The sequence below is a fragment of the Phyllostomus hastatus genome, unplaced genomic scaffold (assembly GCF_019186645.2).
Source record: "Phyllostomus hastatus isolate PE091 unplaced genomic scaffold, TTU_PhHast_1.1 phas_contig_1, whole genome shotgun sequence".
Taxonomy (NCBI): domain Eukaryota; kingdom Metazoa; phylum Chordata; class Mammalia; order Chiroptera; family Phyllostomidae; genus Phyllostomus; species Phyllostomus hastatus.
This window is the reverse complement of record NW_025333498.1, coordinates 7,884,463-7,903,247: the sequence shown is the minus strand read 5'-3', so window position 1 is coordinate 7,903,247 and position 18,785 is coordinate 7,884,463. Positions and strand designations below refer to the sequence as shown.

The following is an 18,785-nucleotide window of genomic DNA, read 5'->3' as shown; positions in this document are numbered from 1 at the left end:
CAGTAGACACAAGTGTAAAAATTAAAACAAACAAAAATAACCTTACCAAGTGGTTCAGTGGACAAGCTTACCTATACTGTAGTTCTAACCAATTTCTCTATACCTAAAATAATGTATTTTTTGCTACTAAAACTTGAAAAGGCTGTGTGTAAGATGAGTATTATATACCAACATAGATTTCTGCTATGTTGCCAGCCAGAAAGAATAATAGACAACACCAGAGAAAAACAAAAGGAAGAAGGAAGGGAGGCGTTAGAGAAAGAAGGGAAGCAAGGAAGAATGGAAGGCAAAAGGAAGAAAGTGAAGAAAGTTTAAAGGAGGAGTATTGACTTTGTTATGCCCAAACTGTCCCAGCTTCCTTTTATTTGTATCATGATAAAAGTATAGGAGAATTTATAAAATGAATTTAGGTAATGGTATTAATTAAAATTTCATGGCCAGAATGGAAAAAAATATAGACTTATTTTAATTATTTGTGACTATGTAGTATCAGGAGAAACATGCTCATCTTCCATGCAGTAGTCATCACAGCACCCACCAATCCCATCTCTGTCCCATTAAGCCTGTTTTTAGGTGAGTGCCTCCTGTGCCACTCCTGTAGATTACTAATAGTCTGCACTGGCTCTTAATTTAACCCACTTGAAATCCATCCTTTTTAAACTGCTACCTAATTATACTTAAAACTTTATTCTGATGGTTTCTTCTCCTGGTCCTAGAACGTAAAGATCCCTATCACCTCTTAAATGAAACTCAGACTTCTTAGGCCTCCATTCCTCATCATCTCCAGTCCACCTGAAATCTAACTTTGTTTTTGCTTTGTTTCACATATCTCCTTGAAGAAAACAACTGTGACCTAAGCACTGCATATACAGACTCTTGAGACAAACTGCTGAAGTCCAAGTCCTGCTTTACCGTTCTCTAACCATGTAAATGGGTTGGACAATAGCTTAAACTCTATATGCCAGCATTCCATCATTTAAAAACAAAGATAATAGTCCTAAATAATTCCTATAAAGGATTTAAAAGTTCTAGCCCATAGTAAACACTCAGTTTATTTAACTGTCTGGTCAAATGAGACTACTGGCCATTCCTAAAACATAAATCACCTTGCATATTTTCTGTGCCTCTCTTTTCCAATTTTCTCAGACTGGAATGGCATGCTCACCAACCATCTATACAAATCTTATAATTCTTTAAGCTCCACTGTAAATGAAACTCCATAAAGTCTTTCATAATAACCTTAATGGGAAAAACCCTCTCCTTTGAATCCATATATAGTACTTTGTGTCATTCTTGATATATTTATTATGTACTTCTGTCTCAATCAACCATGATATCATAGTCTTTGTACTTGACAGAGTACCTAGTACTGTATGTACATATACATGCATGTATGTATGTTTGTATAGACTAAATATATGCTTGCCAAATGAGTTAATTCAATCTATTCAGCTCTTTAAGATGATGACAGCAATGTATTGCTTGAGAAAGGAAATCACTTTAATAACTATATACATTCCTTACTCTTCAACTGTTAACTGTTTCATTTAATAAGAAGAAAGTTTCAAGTAGACATTTTAAATATTTGTTACCTCAAAACCCCCTCTTTTGAAGAGATAAGATATAAACTTAATTTGTAGTATTCAGGTGATAATAGGATAAGAATACTTGTTTCATAAATGAAATTAAATGATACCTCTACAGTAATGTTGTCATCTTATGCAAAGTAGGCAGCTTCCAGGGGTACACAAAGAGAGCAGGAGAGGAAGGGCTTGTCAAGTGGATCTGCTCCAGTGGGAAGACAGATGGCCCTCACATTTTCCATCTCAAATAAAAACCCACTGAGCACAAATGCCGTGAAGATCCTTTGCCCTCATAAATGGTTAGGGACAGGAACTGTAATCACCTCTATCATGAAAAAGGGATATGTATGTGGTTGTTTATGCCAGGATATGAGGCACATCTAACAACTGCAATAGTGACTGTGGGCTGCTGGGTCTCTGGCCAGTAACTATGTTGGTATGCATCCCCACACAGAGGAAATTGCATTTTACCATTGAGCTGTGTGTAGCTTTTCCTCTCTGCCAGAAGAAAAATCTGTCCCTCCAAGCATATCATTTAACGTGAATGGATAATATTTCAAGAGTTATGTCTTTCTTTGTATTTCACATCTCTCTATTTACCACAATACCTCCCCACAGTCCCACATATAGATTAGCATATGGTTGAGTTACTCAAGGGCATGAAGAGATAGTCTATTTTGGATAATTCTGTCATCACTATTGTTAAACATAAATGTTTTATTACATTTCTTTAAGCTTATTTTCCAAAGAAGAAGAAGAAGAATCATGATGATATTAAGACAATTTATCCTTCTGGTGACCAGAAAGCAAACAAAGGTGCTTATGATAATTGACTTGTGTAATAAATACTACATAGCAACTTGGGAAAAGACTGTGTTTTGAGGACTTCTTTTACTTAAATGCAGAGAAATCCTCAAATGACTGTTTTAGAGTGATTCTTGCCAACAATGGTACAACCTATATTGCTTTCAGAAGTTGACTTCTAGTTATTAAGTTAGTGTTTTGAACTTAACATTACATTATCATTTTAGAAAAATTAAATGAAGGGCCTATTACTATTAAATGAACAGTACATGAAAACTAACAATTTGCAAAATAATTTTTATAATGCTCAAAATGATTTTTGAAAACTCTGAAGTGAATCATAAATGAAGTGCATTACCTGCAAAGCCACTGCAAGCCCTATTAAAATATCTCTTAATTATTTATCTCATACTGTGTTACTTCACCTTGCCTGTTAGAGCTCATTGGAACCCAAATGACAGCATGAAAATCCCCCAAATATTACACTCTCAAAAGTATAAGACTTTTCAAAATTAACAATATTAATCTCCTCCCACTGTTAAATTTCTAGGGAAAATGAAAATATAAAAGTTAAATCTCTTTGTTCTTATCAGTTAATATCTAAGGGGGGAAAAGTCCAAAATCCTCCTCCTCCGAGTACCTGGTTTGATTAGTCAGTCTCATTAAGGTTCAGGGACCTGAGAAGAGACAGGGTAGCCATAGCTGAAGCTGTATTTCATGCTGAGAACCACTGACATTGAGCCAATTCATCTCTAAGCTTTTTGGATCCCATTTTTAAATTACACAGATTTTTGTACAATACACTGAAGCATTCTTACAATACACACAATTTTGACAACACCAGCTCCACATCTACTAAAATATAGACAATAAAACTAAATTATCGGTCTTTAAACCAGTTATATCATATAGGATGATCTTCCAAAACTCTAATGTTTAATGCAGCCTGGACTGGACTTACTGATATCAACAAATCCCAGTGGTATTGAAGGAAAGGATGCTAGGTGGAAAGTATCATTTTCATACTCACCAGGTTACCTATCTAACTGTGACAACTGTCCAGGGATCAGGCCTGTAGATTTAAGTGTGCTTGGGAGACATATTCCATTAAATGATGAATTCTGAAATAATATTAATACTTATCAGGAAGGAAGAGGAACTTAACTACCTACTCTCCACTCTAAGAAGAATGGCATGTGAATCATTCTATTTTTTGAATTTTAGAAATGTACAGAAGTAACATCACAACTTATGTATTATTAGGAGTACCCATATTTTCCATTCACCAATATCAAACCTTCTCAGTTTCAGTTTTATCATTGAACCATGACTACAGACCCTATACAGTGTCTCTGCTCTCACACCCTTGGGGCTGGCAACTCTTCCAGCAGAGTTAAGAGCTCTGGATTCTATATAGTCTCTGCTTCAGATCTTGTCTCTGCATTTTTTCATTCTCAAAGAAAGATCCTGAGGTATTTTGCTTTTAAATACCTTAAAACAAAATAGAATTTTTGGTACAATTTCATGAATTTTAACATATGTATGGATTTGTGTGTCCTTTACCACAATCCCATAAGAACAGTTCCAACATTCTAAAAATTTCCTTTTGCAGTCACAACTTCCTCCCTCCCAGAATAAACCCAAACAACCACTGTATGTTCTACATTACCATAGTATTTTCCCTCTTTGGAGAATGTCTTATAAATGGGATCATAAGGCATTTGGCCTTTTGATAATGACTTCTTACACTCAACATAGTGCCTTAGAAATTTAATCAAGCTATGGCATATGTCAATAGTTTACTCCTTTTTATTGCTGAGTGGTATTCCATTATATGTATGCACCAGAGACTGTTTATATATTCACCAATCAAAGAACATTTGGGTTGTTTCCAGGTTTTAGTGATTATGAATAGAAAGGTTAGCAGTATTTGTATTCAGCATTTTGTGTGAACAAGTACTGGGTCATATGGTAAGTGTGTGTTAGTGTTTATAAATAACTGCCCCAGTTTTCTAGAGTGCTGTAACATTTTGCATTCCCATCACTAATACAAGAGAGATCAATTTGTTACGCATCCGTGCTACCATTGGTATTATCACTAACATTTATTTTAGCCATTCTAGTAGATGTAGTGGTGTCTCATTGTGGTTTTCATTTGCATTTCTGATGCATATCATGCTGATTATTCATGTACCTTTTGCTTTTTGTAAATTCTGCTTGGTAAAGTATCTATGGAAACTTTTTGCTCATTTTTAGGTAGTTTTCTTACTGTTGAGTTTTGGGAGTTATTTATGTATTCTAAATATGAGCCTTTTTCAAATATGTGATTTGTATTTTCTCTGTGTGATGTGCCTCTTCATTTTCAGTTCCACTGATTACCCCTTACCAATACTGTACTGTCTCAGCTGTTGTAGCTCTTTATTGTCTTCAAATGAGGTATAATTCCACTTGTCTTTTTTCTTTTTCAAGAATTTTATAGCTATTTTAACTCATTTGTTTTTTTCACATACATTTTATAATCGTCTTGTTTACAAAAGTTATGCTAGGATTTTTTAGAATGAAGTATATTAAATCAATCTATGTGTCAATTTGAGGAGAAAATATATTTACTGCATAGGGTCTTCCAATCCATAAATATGGTTATCTCTATTTGTTTAGGTTGTCCTTGATTTCCTTAATACATGCTTTACAGATTTCAGCATGAAGATCTTATATAAGTTGTATTATATTTATACTTAGGTATTTCAATTTTTGATGCTGTTGTACATGGCATTTTTAAAATTTGGTTTCCAATTGTCTATGGCTGTTGTTATTACTGCATAATTTTATACAGAATTTTTAGTTATTGGTCCAGATAACAAGGTGCTTAGCTTTTTACAATCAGTTATGAATAAATATTTTATCTCTCTAAGTGGAATGTGGAAAACTTGCCACTATATATGCCTCTTTATCCTTCTCACCTTTGTTATAGTTCTTATGTATTACATCTACATATACCAAATATCCATTTAAATGATGTAATACATTTGGTTTTATACAACTAAATAGGGGAAGCATAGTCTACTGTAAGTACTTAAATAGGTTTTATTTTGGTTTCCCTTTAATTCCTGATATCTCAAGGGTTTTTATTTTTTATTTTTTTATCATTGTTCAATTACAGCTGTCCCCATTTTCCCCCCGTTACTTTTCCCCACTCCACCCACCCCCATCTCCAACATTCATTCCTTCTCTCACTCTTGTCTTTGTCCATGGATCCTCTGTACATGTTCCTTGGTAACCCTTCCCCTTCTTTGCCCCATCATCCCTCTCCCCCTCCCCTCTGGTTTCTTTCTATCTGCTTTTTTCCTCAGTCTGTAGAGCTTCCTTTAATATCTCTTTTAGAAGAGATTTTTTGGCACTGAATTATCTTAGTTTTTCTTCATCTAAGAATGCCTTTATTTTACTTTCATTCCTGAAAGAAACTGTTTTTACTTGATATAGAATTATTTGTTTACAGGTATTTTGTTTTTTATTTTTCCAGATCATAAAAAATGTTATTACACTTCATTGTGGTCACCAGGGTTCTAATGAAATAATTATAGTAGTTGAATATTTTAATCCTCTATAATTAATGTGACATTTTTCTATGGTTCTTAGGATTTTTTTGTGGGGGGTAGTTTTCAGCAGTTTGATTGTGGTGTATCTTTGTGTGGACTTTTTTGTTCCCTCCACCACCCTTTAGCCTTCACTCAGTTTATTTAAATTGTTTTTATCTTTTGACAAATTTCCATTAAGCACACCTTTTTCTGACAAAGAGAACTTCTGTATTTTGCCATGTATAATGTATTGCCATGTACAATGTGCACCCATGTTTTGGGCCCAAACTTTCAGGGAAAAATATCTTGTTTAATATTTTAATTCAATTATTTATTTATTTCTATTTAGAAACAAAACCAACTGTCATATTCCTGGGTATTATTTTGCATATGGATATTGTCATTGCTTTCTAGAGTTACACCTTTCATGCATAAGTATAAATAAAAGAATTAAAAATACTTTTTTTCCTTTTTTTGCTGTTGGTCAAGTACATTTGTCTCCATTTCCCCACCACCACCTCCCACTCTCTATCCTATTCCCCTTTGGCTTTCTCCGTGTGTCCTTCATACATGTTCCTTGATGATCCTTCCCCTTCTTTTCCCCATTATTCACCTCCCTCCTCCCCTTCCTCTGGTTCCTGTCAGTTTTTTCTTTATTTCAATGAGATATGACATTAGTACTACCCATGCATAATATGCATCCTTATTATTCCCTCAAAAATCTGAGCAAAAAGTGCTTATTACACATGCAAAATACGGTACTATCCAAATCTGGTGATTATCAAAACCATCATTTTTAAATATATTTACTACCTGAATGTGTGCCCTTAAACTACATATAGACATATGTGTAGATACCATTATTAAGATATTTTAATGTAACTTATAATGCTGTTGTGACTTGCTTTCTGTGCTCAGTTTTATGTTACAGAAGTTGCGTCTATGTGCTGCCTGACACTTCATTTCATTACTAATCTTATCCCATTATGTGAATATACCACAATTTTTACATCTAGGTTTTTATGTTGATAGAATTTTCTGTTATTTGAACAATCTTGTGCTGAACATTCTTGTACACATAAAACTCCTGGTACACATGGACAAGAGATTCTCTAGGGCTTTATACCTAGGTATAGGATTTCTGAGTCATGCTTTCTCTTCTTGGAAATTATCTTTTCAAATATCTTGTCCATTTGCCTACTGGACTGGTTTTCTTACAGAATTGAAAGATTTTTTTAGTCCTACTGAACACTCATAATCATATACATGGATATGGAATGGGAAAATTATTCCAGATTATAGTTTATTTCTATTCTTTTTGTCTTTTTGTTATACAGAAGCTCTTAATTCAATGTAATATAATTTTGCTTTTTTTTCTTCATGGCTTGTGTATTTTGTTACTTTTTATTTGAGGTTAATTTGTATGAGTTCTCTTTGATATGGCAAACGTATTACTCTTTTTTCTTATTTATATAGCAAATATTCTTACAGTTTTGTCAACAACTCTTCTTTATCTTTTTTAATTAAGCATTTCAAACATTTAAAAACCCCAATAGAACCCTTATATGCCTATCACTTCACTTCACAACTCATGGAAAATTGTGTCTTGTCTATGCACTAAATCTCTTCTTGCTGTCATATTGTTTTAAAGCACATCCCACACAGAATAGCATTTCATCCATCAATATGTCAGTATGTATCTAAAAGATAAGGATTATGCTTTAATACATAACCACAGTACCATTTTCACATTGCACAAATTAATAATTACCTAATGTGATTAAATATTTAACCACTAACTTTCTAATGTCATGAATTTTATTAAAATTGTTTGATGTTAGTTTTAATCTGCATTGGCACGCATTGCAGTAGCTTGTTCTGTGTATCCCTCTAACTTTCTCCCTCCCTCTTTTCATAAACTACAATGTATTTGTTGAATAAACTGAATTGCTTGTCCTGTTGTTTTCCTCACAGACTGGACTTTACTGATTGCATCTATATGGTATAGTTGTGTGTGTTATTTCTTCTGTTCTTATAAAATATTGGCTAAATCATTATATTCTCAGGTTCAATTTTTTAGTAAAACTGATTCATAGATGACGGTGTGTCTTTCCCTCAGGAGGCAAATAATATCTCATTGTCTTTCTCTCTGTGATGTTAGCAGCCATTTATATTCAAAACCTAGATCTAATATTTAATTAGGGGCTGCAAAATTGGTATATTTTAAATTCTCTCATTCCTTCTTTGTAGGTAGGCTGGGATATTTCTATAAAAAGAAACTTCAGCTACTGTTTGGTTACAGTGTGGCATAAGATACTTAGGAAAAGCAGACCAATGTTTAGTATTTTATCATCATTTATCAGTTTATAATATAAAAATGGTTTGGTAGCATCCTCCAACATTGAGCCATTATTTGTGTGTGTGTGTCAGTCTGAATTCATAAATTTAAATAAATTGGATGTGCTTCAGCACATCGTTGTTACTGTGTTCACTGATGCTGATATTGTGACAGCTCTGGCCAGTGGGAGCCCTCCTCATTACTACTCTTTGAGTCATCTGCAACATAAACTTAGAGATTTGAAGTAGCTTCTTTTCTCTCTGGGACTACAGGATTATCAAGTGTATCTTGTACACATTCAATTGCTTCAGCATGATTTTTATTGGTGTCTTTGAAAAGACAAAGTGACCATGTATAGATGGACCTATTTATGGACATTCTCTTCTTTTTTATTGATCTGTCTGAATGTGAATTCATTATACTCTTAATTACTGTAGGTTTATAATGAATCTTGTCTTTGGCAGTTTGAGTTCTCCAACCCTTGTTATTGCTCATGATTAACTTACTTTGCTTGGGCCTTTGCGTTTCCATGAAAATTTTAAAACAAGTTTTTCAATATCTACAACATAGTCTGCTGGAATTTTATTTGGAATCATGTTTCATTTCTTTCCCTTCCTAGTTAGGACCTCCAAGATGGTGTTAAAAAATGGTGATTATGTATATCCTAATCTTGTTCTAAAATTAAAGGAAGAGATAGATATAAATTAGAGTATTACTTCTAGTCTCTTAAAGATATCTTTTCAGAGAAAGGACATGACCTCATATTTCTAGTTCACTAAAATGTTTTGTCATGAACAAGTGTTGAACTTTAAAATATTTATGCATCTTTGACACAATATCTAAATTTTCTCTTCTTTTTACTTAATGTGCAGAATTACTTTGACCTATTTTTGAATGTTAAACCAACCTTGTATCCTTAGGATAAACTTCACTTATTTACTATGCATTATCTTTATTATATATTATTTCAGGAGTTTTTTTGTGTGTTTTTTTTTTGTTGTTTTTTGCTCATTGGGAACATTGACTGAGGTTTTCTTTTCCTGTAATATCTTGTAATGATTTTGCTGTCACAGTGGTCCTGGTTCCAAAATACAATTCAGGATAGACATTCACTGCTCTTTCACTTTTCAGATGAATTTGTGTAGAATTAGTGTAATTTCTTCTTAGATATTCAGTGTAATTCAGAAGTGAAGTCATTTGAGCCTGGAGTTTTCTTTGTGGAAATGTTTTTAACAACATATTTAATTTCTTTAATATATATGAGATTCTTTATATTATCTATTCATGAATGAAATTTTGTAGTTTATTTTGTTCTAGGTGTTTGTTCCTTGCATATAAATTTTAAAAATTATTGCAGGGTGTTAGGGAGTGGTAGAGGGAAAATGCAAACAAATGTACTTGAATAGCAATACAATAAATAAATAGATAGATAGATAGGTAGATAGAAAAAAATGTATTGTCCTATTTTTTCATAGTTTTCCTTTACTATTACATTTAGTATTTTCTCTAAACTCTATTGTGCTACAATCTCCAATTTTCTTATTGCTAGAAGTTTGTGAATTTTTTTTCTGACCAATCTGGCTATCCCTTTATGACCTTTTCAAAGTCAGCTGTTAGTTTTGGGTTTTTTCTCTTGCTTTTTTATTTGTTTGATTTTCATTTTGATCTTTATCAATTTCTTTCTTATGCTTACTAAGTATTGACAAGATATGAAAGAATTAAAATGCTGATGCACTGGTGAATGCTATGTAAAATGGTAAACCCACTTTGGAAAAAAGTGTGTCATTTTTTTTCAGTTAAACACATATCTACCATATGACCCAATCATTCTACTATTAGGTATTTACCAAACAGAAGTGAAAAAAAAAATGTCTACACAGAGACTTGTTCATGAAAGACATAGTTTTATTTGCAAAAGGCCAAAATTGTAAATAATCCAAACAACAGGGAGTATATAAAAATTGTGATGTAGTCATACACTGAACATCTCAGAAAAAAAAACAAATTAATAACACATGTGACATTATGTTGAGTGAAAAACACCAGGAAAAAAAACAAAAAGAGTACAATACTGTCTGATTTCATCCATATAAAATTCTAGAAAATTCAAAATAGTTTCATGTGATACAGGGCAGTTCTGTCAAGGGATGGGAGGGTTATACAAGTGGATGAGGAAACTTTTGAGGGTATCGCACATGTTATTTTGATTACAGTGATGATTTCACAGTTGTATACATTTAAATGTGATAAAACAATATTTTTTAAAACCATTCAATTTAAATAACCACAGTTTGTTGCATTTCAATCATACTTCAATAAGTTGTTTTTAAAAACTAGTGTTTCTTTCTTTCATTCACTTTTAGAACCCAGAACAAATGTTACTCAACAATCACAAAATATTTCAAAGAATGTTATGAAAAAACCAGCAACTCCAGTTGTTTGTCAGTCAAATATACAAGATAATGATACTGAGCAAAAGGTATAAAATTATGTGTCAAACTTTTATATGGTGATTATTATCTTATCTAGTTAACTTTCACTTCTATGAACTACCTCTTTCCCTGTAAGCATGGTACTGATTGGTTAGGAATATTAAGGTCTATTCATGAGACATGATTTCTGAAAGTGTTGAGTTAACTTTATGTTCCACTATGTTCCATTATGTGATTTACCAGAAACTAATCCAAACAAATACTTAGCAATAATAATGATAATACTGGGTAATATTTATTGAATATCTCCTATTGGCCAAGCCCTGAACTAAGCCAGAGGGAAGGGAAATGAGAAAATTGGGTCACACAGGATACAAAGATAAATAAGACAATCACTTGAGGACTCATTGTCAAGTGGGCCAGAGAGACACTGTAAAATGATTTTTACACTAAAATGAGATTCTGGAGTGATAAGTTATATTTTTATTCTAAGCAATGTGTTCATTAAGCATTAGATTAGATTGGAATAGGTTGGATTTTCTTGCCTTGAAACAAACTGAACTACTGTATAGCTTAAGAATCAATCATTGAATGCACTCCATGATTTAAACAAAATACTGAATATTGGAAGAGGAACACTTTTGGACATTGCTACATACTGAACTTAATTTCAAAATAGTTAAATTTGAGATCCCTGGGAAGTGTATCCTAGAAGGTTCTTAAGATGTAGTGTCCCTGAGACAATTTTCATGACATAATTAAGGGATGGAGGTCAGGGGGATTCTGTATCTGGTTGGTAGAAGGCAAAATCTCTTTCAGAAGTATAATTACTAATGAATATTTTTTTCTTCAATGTTGTACCATATAGAAAGATGGATTCATAAATAAAAAACCAAGTATTTGTAATGATAGAGGTAAGAAAATGAAAAATATAATTGTTTTGTTATTTGTTAAGGATATATTATAGTTTCATCATAGTTTTCAATCTGTTTATTTTACTAGATTTCATAAACTATACTTGTCCTAGAAAATAAAACATGTATAAGATTGCTTATGATTATAGATGTTATAACTAGCCAAAATATTTGAGTGATTATTTGATGAGTATGGGTTTTGAAATTTGCATGATGTGAAAGTTAGGGTCCCTGCTGTGGCTATTTATAATGATAGGCAGGGGAAGTTACTGACACATAATGGGCCAGTAACTTACAGTACAAAAATCTGGAAGATCCACATGGGGACCAGTGCCATCAATTCCCCACAGAAAATACATTCTATTTCCCACAACCCCCTGAGTAGGATGTACATTGACTAAGTTTTTAATGTGCCTTGTATATTTCTGGGCATCACTAAAAAACTCCTTCCTACGCATGTCAGAAAATATGAGACATCTCCATCCAGTGGCCAATAGCCACTTCAAATTCAATACAAAATTAAATTCATCATCTTCTTGATCCTTCTGTTTTCACCCAGGAACAAAACCTGAGTTATCTTTGACTCCTCCTCTTTCTTGTACTTCGCATCCCAAAGTTGCCGCTTTCTGTAGAATCTACCTTCTTAATTTACCTTGCCCTCTCCCCTTTCACATTCCTGCACCTCTGCCTTGTTTTCTCCATCCTTTAATGTTTTGGTACCCTTCCTCCAATCCCTTCCTCCTTTTTTAAATTCACCATATGTTTGCTGTGAAAGCATTCTTCCTAAAAAACAGCTTGGTTATTTAAATAGTTAGTGGTTTTCCATTGCAGACTGAATGAAATGCAGTTATTTCTGGCCAAAGCCTTTGGTTAGTTATACGGATTAAGCTGGTCTTAAAATTCAGTAAGTTAGGATCAAGGCTTAAGAATCTGAGTCTTCTCCTTGGAACTGATAGTAGACCACTGGTACTTTGTAGGCCATGAACATCAAAAAAACCCATGTTATCCTTTTAGATACTTCCTGAACTCAAATAAATCCCTCATTGTGGTAATCCAGTGATTGTGGTGGCTCAGCAGGAAGAATGCTTGATCAATTCTGTTAATATTCATCTTTGTTACAGCAATATTACCTTCTCATATTTAAAAGTATCTCTTCTTTTTCTAGGACCTCTGTACATTTCACCTCAAGATTCAGTTACTTCAGGTCAAACTTCACCCACAAGAAATTTTCCCAGATCTTCACAGTCTTATTTGGCTCCTCAAAAAGTTGAGGTATGTAGTATTTCTTTTGCCCCAAATGCAAACAGAATTAATCTGGTACCATCTTAATATCATCATTGATATAAAAAAAATCATTCATAAAGTGACCATACAGAAAAAACCCAACCCTGAAACTAATACCCCATAATTACATTTTAATAGCCCTAGGATAGTCTTCCTAGGGTACAATGTAGTATTCCATAGCTGTACCTGTGACATTAAAAGGAAGTATAAAAGTGGGTTTCTTTGATTGGTTTTGCCTAGTACTGATAGGTTGTTTAGCGACACCCATACTGTCCCTCCCCATTCCCTTTTGACCAGTGATAGGTTACCTGCTGTTGGAAAGTTACCAGCAAAGGGCCAGGATACAGGTTGGTGTTATAGGTGTTAAAATTGCATCTTCCATTCCACTAGTAGCACAGTGTTCACTGGTTAAACTGTGCTGAAGAGGGAACATGGTTTTAAAGAGACTTCAATAAACTGAAAATTGGTTAAATTTTTTCAAATGAATTCAGAAAATGATATCATTTTCTGTGTTCTCTGATGCAGGAGTCCCCAGCCCCTGGACCATGGGCTAATGTCCATGGCCTGTTTGGAACTGGGCCACACAGCAGAAGGTGAGAGCTGAGCAAGTGAGCAAAGCTTCACTTGTCTTACTGCCTGAGCTCCACCTCCTGTCTCCACCCTTCCCCTCCCTGTAGAAAAATTGTCTTCCACAAAACTGGTCCCCTGGTGCCAAAAAGGTTGGGGACCACTGCTCTAGTGCATAATATGGATTCTGTCAGGCAAAAGTCCAGACATTGTTAATGTAATAAGAACAGTTTTCACAACATCGATATAACCTGGCAGCCGAGAATGTACTGGAATCCACATGCATGAACAATGATACTTCACTGTACTAGTCAGTGGGAGTGGTAGATGTTATTGAGTGAACATGTGTACTGTGTGGCTATAACATTCAAAATGACTGAGCAACTAGAACAATAAATCTGCATCAGATTTTGTGTTAAGCTTGAACATTCCTCTGGAGACACTATTTGGATGATTCAGAAGGCCACAGCTATGGGCAACTAACTGGGGATTGTCAGCTTTACCACAACAATGTACCTGCTCGTGCATCATGTCTCATGAAGAGATTTTTGGCAAAACATCAAATCACCCAGGCAACTTAGTTCCCCCTTACAGCACAGATTTTGTTCCCTGAGTCTTTAGACTTTTCCCAAAACTAAAATCACCTTTGAAAAGGAAGAGATTTCAGACCATCAATGAAATTCAGGAAAATATAATGGGGCAGCTGATGGTGATTGGGAGAACTGTGTGAGGTCCCAATATGTCTACTTTAAAAGGAACCAAGGTATCATTGTCCTATATAGAATGTTTCTTGTATCCTGTATCTTCTTCAATAAATGTCTCCATGTTCCATAATGTATGGATGGATACTTTCTGGACAGGCCTCATATATGGCAGACTACATTATGCATCACTTTTACAATGTAGTATGTTTATTCTCATGTATATTATGGTATGCTTCTCTGTAGGGGAGTTTTATTATAAATAACATTTTAAAGCTCAATGTTCTATGTCAATATCTACTTACATATGTTAAGAGTCATAAAAATATTTCTTAACGGCTCTGACAAAGCTCTCATATTGTCCAACAAATTTCTAAGACTATGTCTTTTTACTAAAAACAAACAAAACAACTCCTTCAAAAACAGTGTCTAGATATTATAATTGACCTTTTTGGGTAATAAGAGTGTTACTAAATTTGCCATTCATATAATCTCAAATGAGTATCAAAATGTTTACAAATATCTAATTTATGAGAAATTGCATTTTACTGATGTAATTATTCATCCTGTTTCCAGCATGTTGTATCCAGGCTACCACTGTTAGAAAATGTACTTCTTGTAGACTATGTTCATCCTTCAGAATTGGTAAAAAGAAAAGTCTGTTGCTCTGGGTTTACCTCCCTGAGCAGATTGAATTCTTGGAGAAGTCTACAGAGCTACATCCCTACACATTCAGAGAACCTGTTCTGTCTTCCAGCTCTTTTAAACTTTTTTATATTGCTATCTTTGTTCAAAAAAACAAACCTATTCTTTTGTCCCATTGAGTTGATTGACTTCCTTACTAATCAATGCACTCCAGAAATAGTTAATTTTCAAATACCAGTGAACATTGTTGTGCAGAAAAGAGTTGACATAGTAGGCCTGAGACCTCTGTTTTTAAAAAAGGCCTTCTTGCAAGGTTTGCCTTTGGCTAGGGTTCAGGAATTTGGCTTTTCTAATATTCCCTGATATAGAACTTTTCCAAACTGAGTAGGTGAGACACTGTACCTAGACCCTGCAAAGAAAGTAATTTTTGCTGAACATCTGATTGCCATTTGGGAGGCTGGAATTTTGGCACCCACTAAGGCAGGGGTGTTATCATGAGCAGCCTTCAGTGAAAACCTTGAGTGCTGAGGTTTTACTGTATTTTCCTGGGCATGAAAACTACATATTTCTGCATTTTTTTATTGCTGGAGAAAGGAACGTGATCAAGTATGTCCTCCCACAAGAGGGAAAGAGCATAAGGAAGACAATGCATGGATTTTTCCAGACTCAGCCTCCTTATTTTCCCCTGATCTTTTTTTTTAAGATTTTATTTATTTATTTTTAGAGAAAGAAGGGAGGGAGATAGAGAGAGAGAGAGAAACATCAATGTGCGGTTGCTGGGGGTCATGGCCTGCAACCCAGGCGTGTACCCTGACTGGGAATCGAACCTTCGACACTTTGGTTCGCAGCCCGCGCTCAATCCACTGAGCTACGCCAGCCAGGGCTTTTTTCCCTGATCTTATAGTGTATCCTTTATTTTGTAATAAATCTTAGATATAAACACAAATATACTCTGAGTCCCATGTGTCTTAACAAATCACCAAATGTGTGAGTAGTCTTGCGGACCACCTATGATGTAACCACAACATTTTAAATTCTGTAAATTATAGATTTATTATAAGCAGCAAAAATATGTGTACTTCTTAAAAATTGACATTTAGGGGAGATTCTCAAAATCTAAATTTGTGTATTTAAATATGTGTGTGTGTCGATGTTCAAATCCTGGAAAAAATCATTTGAGGATGTTTGTTGCTTTTGTTTGGTTTATACAGAAGGACATGAATTGTGATTGGAGTAAGAAGCAAAACAAAAAACCAAGCGTCTTCTGTGAATCAGGTAAACATCAACAACAGCTACTGAGTAAATTATGTGATCTTTTAAATCAATGTCTCCATTGAGCCCCTCATTCATTCTGGGTATGATGCTGAATATTGAAGGAAGAAAACCCATGTTCTTATCAAAGGCTGTTAAGGTGAAGTGAGGAGATAGGCATGCCAATAACCACAACCCAATAGGATCTATACAATAAAGGGAATCGGTGTATACAAATCAGAGCAAGTAGAGAGGAGACAGTGCCTTGGTCTACCTATGGGTAGTCAGGGAAGCTTTTATAGAATAAACATAATTGAGACCCTAGACAGGTAGCTCAGTTGGTTGGAGCGACACCCTGATATATGCAAGATTGCAGGTTTTATCCTCGGTCTGGGCATTTACAAGAATCAACCAATGAGTTCATGGGTGGTTAAAACAACAAATCAATGTTTCTGTCTCCCTTCTCCCTCTAAAATCAATGAATAAAATTTTTTATAAAAAGAATAGACATAATTGAGATATACTATCTTCCCCATTCAGAAATAAATTGTTTGTCATAGTAAAATTTTAATGTTTTAAATCAAATCTCCTTTATCCTATTGCTTATGTTGATTCTTAAAATTATTATGTTAAATAATAGTCATTTGGTCATATGTACTATTCTTTTTCTATGTACGTGGATTCAATATGCCAATGTTTTGTTTTACATTTTTGTTTCTGCAGTCATGGTAGTGAGTGTTCTATAATTTCCATTTCTCATAATGTTTTTTTTCCACATAAAAGTTGTGCTATCCTCATAAGTATTAATCCTTTATTTTCTACTGGAAGAGCTACAGAGAATATTGGATTATTTTTGTTCATTAAATATTTTGTAGAATTTACTGGTGAAGCTATCTGGGCTAGGAGTTTCCTATTTTAGGCAGTTTTTAATTACAATTTTAGAAAATTAAATATATGATGATTTAGTTGCTACTCTTAGTAAGTTATCATTTTCTAGGAATGAATTACTTTACCTAAGTTTTCAAATGTATCAGCATAAAATCATTCATAATATATCACTTTATGAGTGAGTATATTTCTTATACTAATATTTTACTGTTTTAGTTAGAATTAAAACCTTTTGGGAAAGACAAATTTTTGTGTTCATTAAATAATCTAAAAGCACACAAATCTATGTAACCTCAGGTATGAACATTAAATATAAAATAATCTGTACTGCCAAAGCCCCATGTTTTTCCTTCTCAAATCAGAACATTCTGCCTCCTTCTCTAGTAACCATTCTCTTGATTTCTACCACGATATTAGTATTGCCTGCTTTTGAAATTTATATAAATGGAATCAAGATATATATATATACCTTGTATATATATATACACATTATATATATATATAATGTTTCTGGTTGTTTCTCTCAATATATTTCTGAGAATCATCACTTTCTTTGTGTGGAGTTGTGGGTGATTTATTTTCATTGTTGTATAGTTTATGAACTACACAATTTGTTCTACTGTTCGCAACTACTTGGATTTTTCCAGATATGAGCTGATAAAAGGAATTCATTGTTTGTGTGTGTGTGACAGAGAGTAAGAGAAACCTATTGGATACATATCTAAGAATAAAACCACTGGGCCATTCTGTATATATGTGCATGTTCAATTGTAGTAGATGATGCTCAAGAATTTTCTGAAGAGCTTACACCCCGTCAAAAATCACAGGAGAGTTCTTGTGATTTGATATCCTCAACTCTTGATACTTTATTATTTAATTCTAGCCATTCTGGTGGGTTGATATCTCATTGAGGTTTGAATTAACATTTCTCTTATTAGTAATGAAGTTTCATGTCTTTATTGGCCACTTGGAGATCCTGTTTTTGAAGGTTTTATTTCAATCTCTTACCAAGTTTTCTATCATGTTGTGCCCCTGCTGCTTGCTGATTTGTAAGCAGGTTTTGCTGCATTCTAGACGATGAGCCCTTTGTTGAGTATAGTGATGCTTTATATTCTCACACTATATTCTTTCTTTTTCTTTATTATGGATTTTGAAGAATGGGTTATTATTCAAATTGTATTTTATTTTTGATTAGTTATCTCTCCCCTGTGAAAGAAATCTTTTCCTAGCTAATGTTCATAAAATAATCTTTTTTATTTAGAAAATTTGGGGGAGAAAATTTAAGCTCTAGTTTATTAGCAAATTCCAATTATTCAATATCACATTATCAACTACAGACATTATGTGATACATAAGATCCTCAGACTTTACTCATCTTACAACTAAAGGCTGGCCCTTTACCAGCCTTTCCCTATTTCTTGCATGCCCCAGCCCTGGCAACCACCCTTCTACTCTCTGTGTCTAAGAGTACAACTCTTTTGTAAAAAAAATTAGATTCTATATAAAAATATGTGTCTTTGGTTTATTTTAGTTAGCATAATATCCTACAGGTTCTCCATGTTGTCACAAATATTAGCTTTCCTCCTTTTTAAGGCCAAATAACATCACTGTGTGTGTGTTTGTGTGTGTGTGTGTGTATACACACACATGTATATCACATTTTTATGCATTTATACACCAACAGATACTTAGATTGTTTCTATATCTTGATTATCGTGAACGCTGCTGCTGTGAACATGGGAGTACACATATCTCTTCAAGATAGTGATTTCACGTCTTTTGATATACCTGCAGGTGGAGTTG

At 33.8% G+C, this 18,785-nt stretch overlaps 1 protein-coding gene across 1 annotated transcript in view; it reads left to right on the top strand.

Annotated features, from left to right (window-relative positions):
- Positions 1-18,785, top strand: part of FSIP2 (fibrous sheath interacting protein 2) — a 70,555-nt gene that overhangs the window by 10,953 nt on the left and 40,817 nt on the right. The window contains exons 9-11 of the mRNA XM_045832134.1: positions 2,319-2,399; positions 12,812-12,918; positions 13,456-13,523. Of these exons, the coding sequence (XP_045688090.1) occupies positions 2,319-2,399; positions 12,812-12,918; positions 13,456-13,523 (256 nt within the window). The remainder of the gene's footprint in view (positions 1-2,318; positions 2,400-12,811; positions 12,919-13,455; positions 13,524-18,785) is intronic.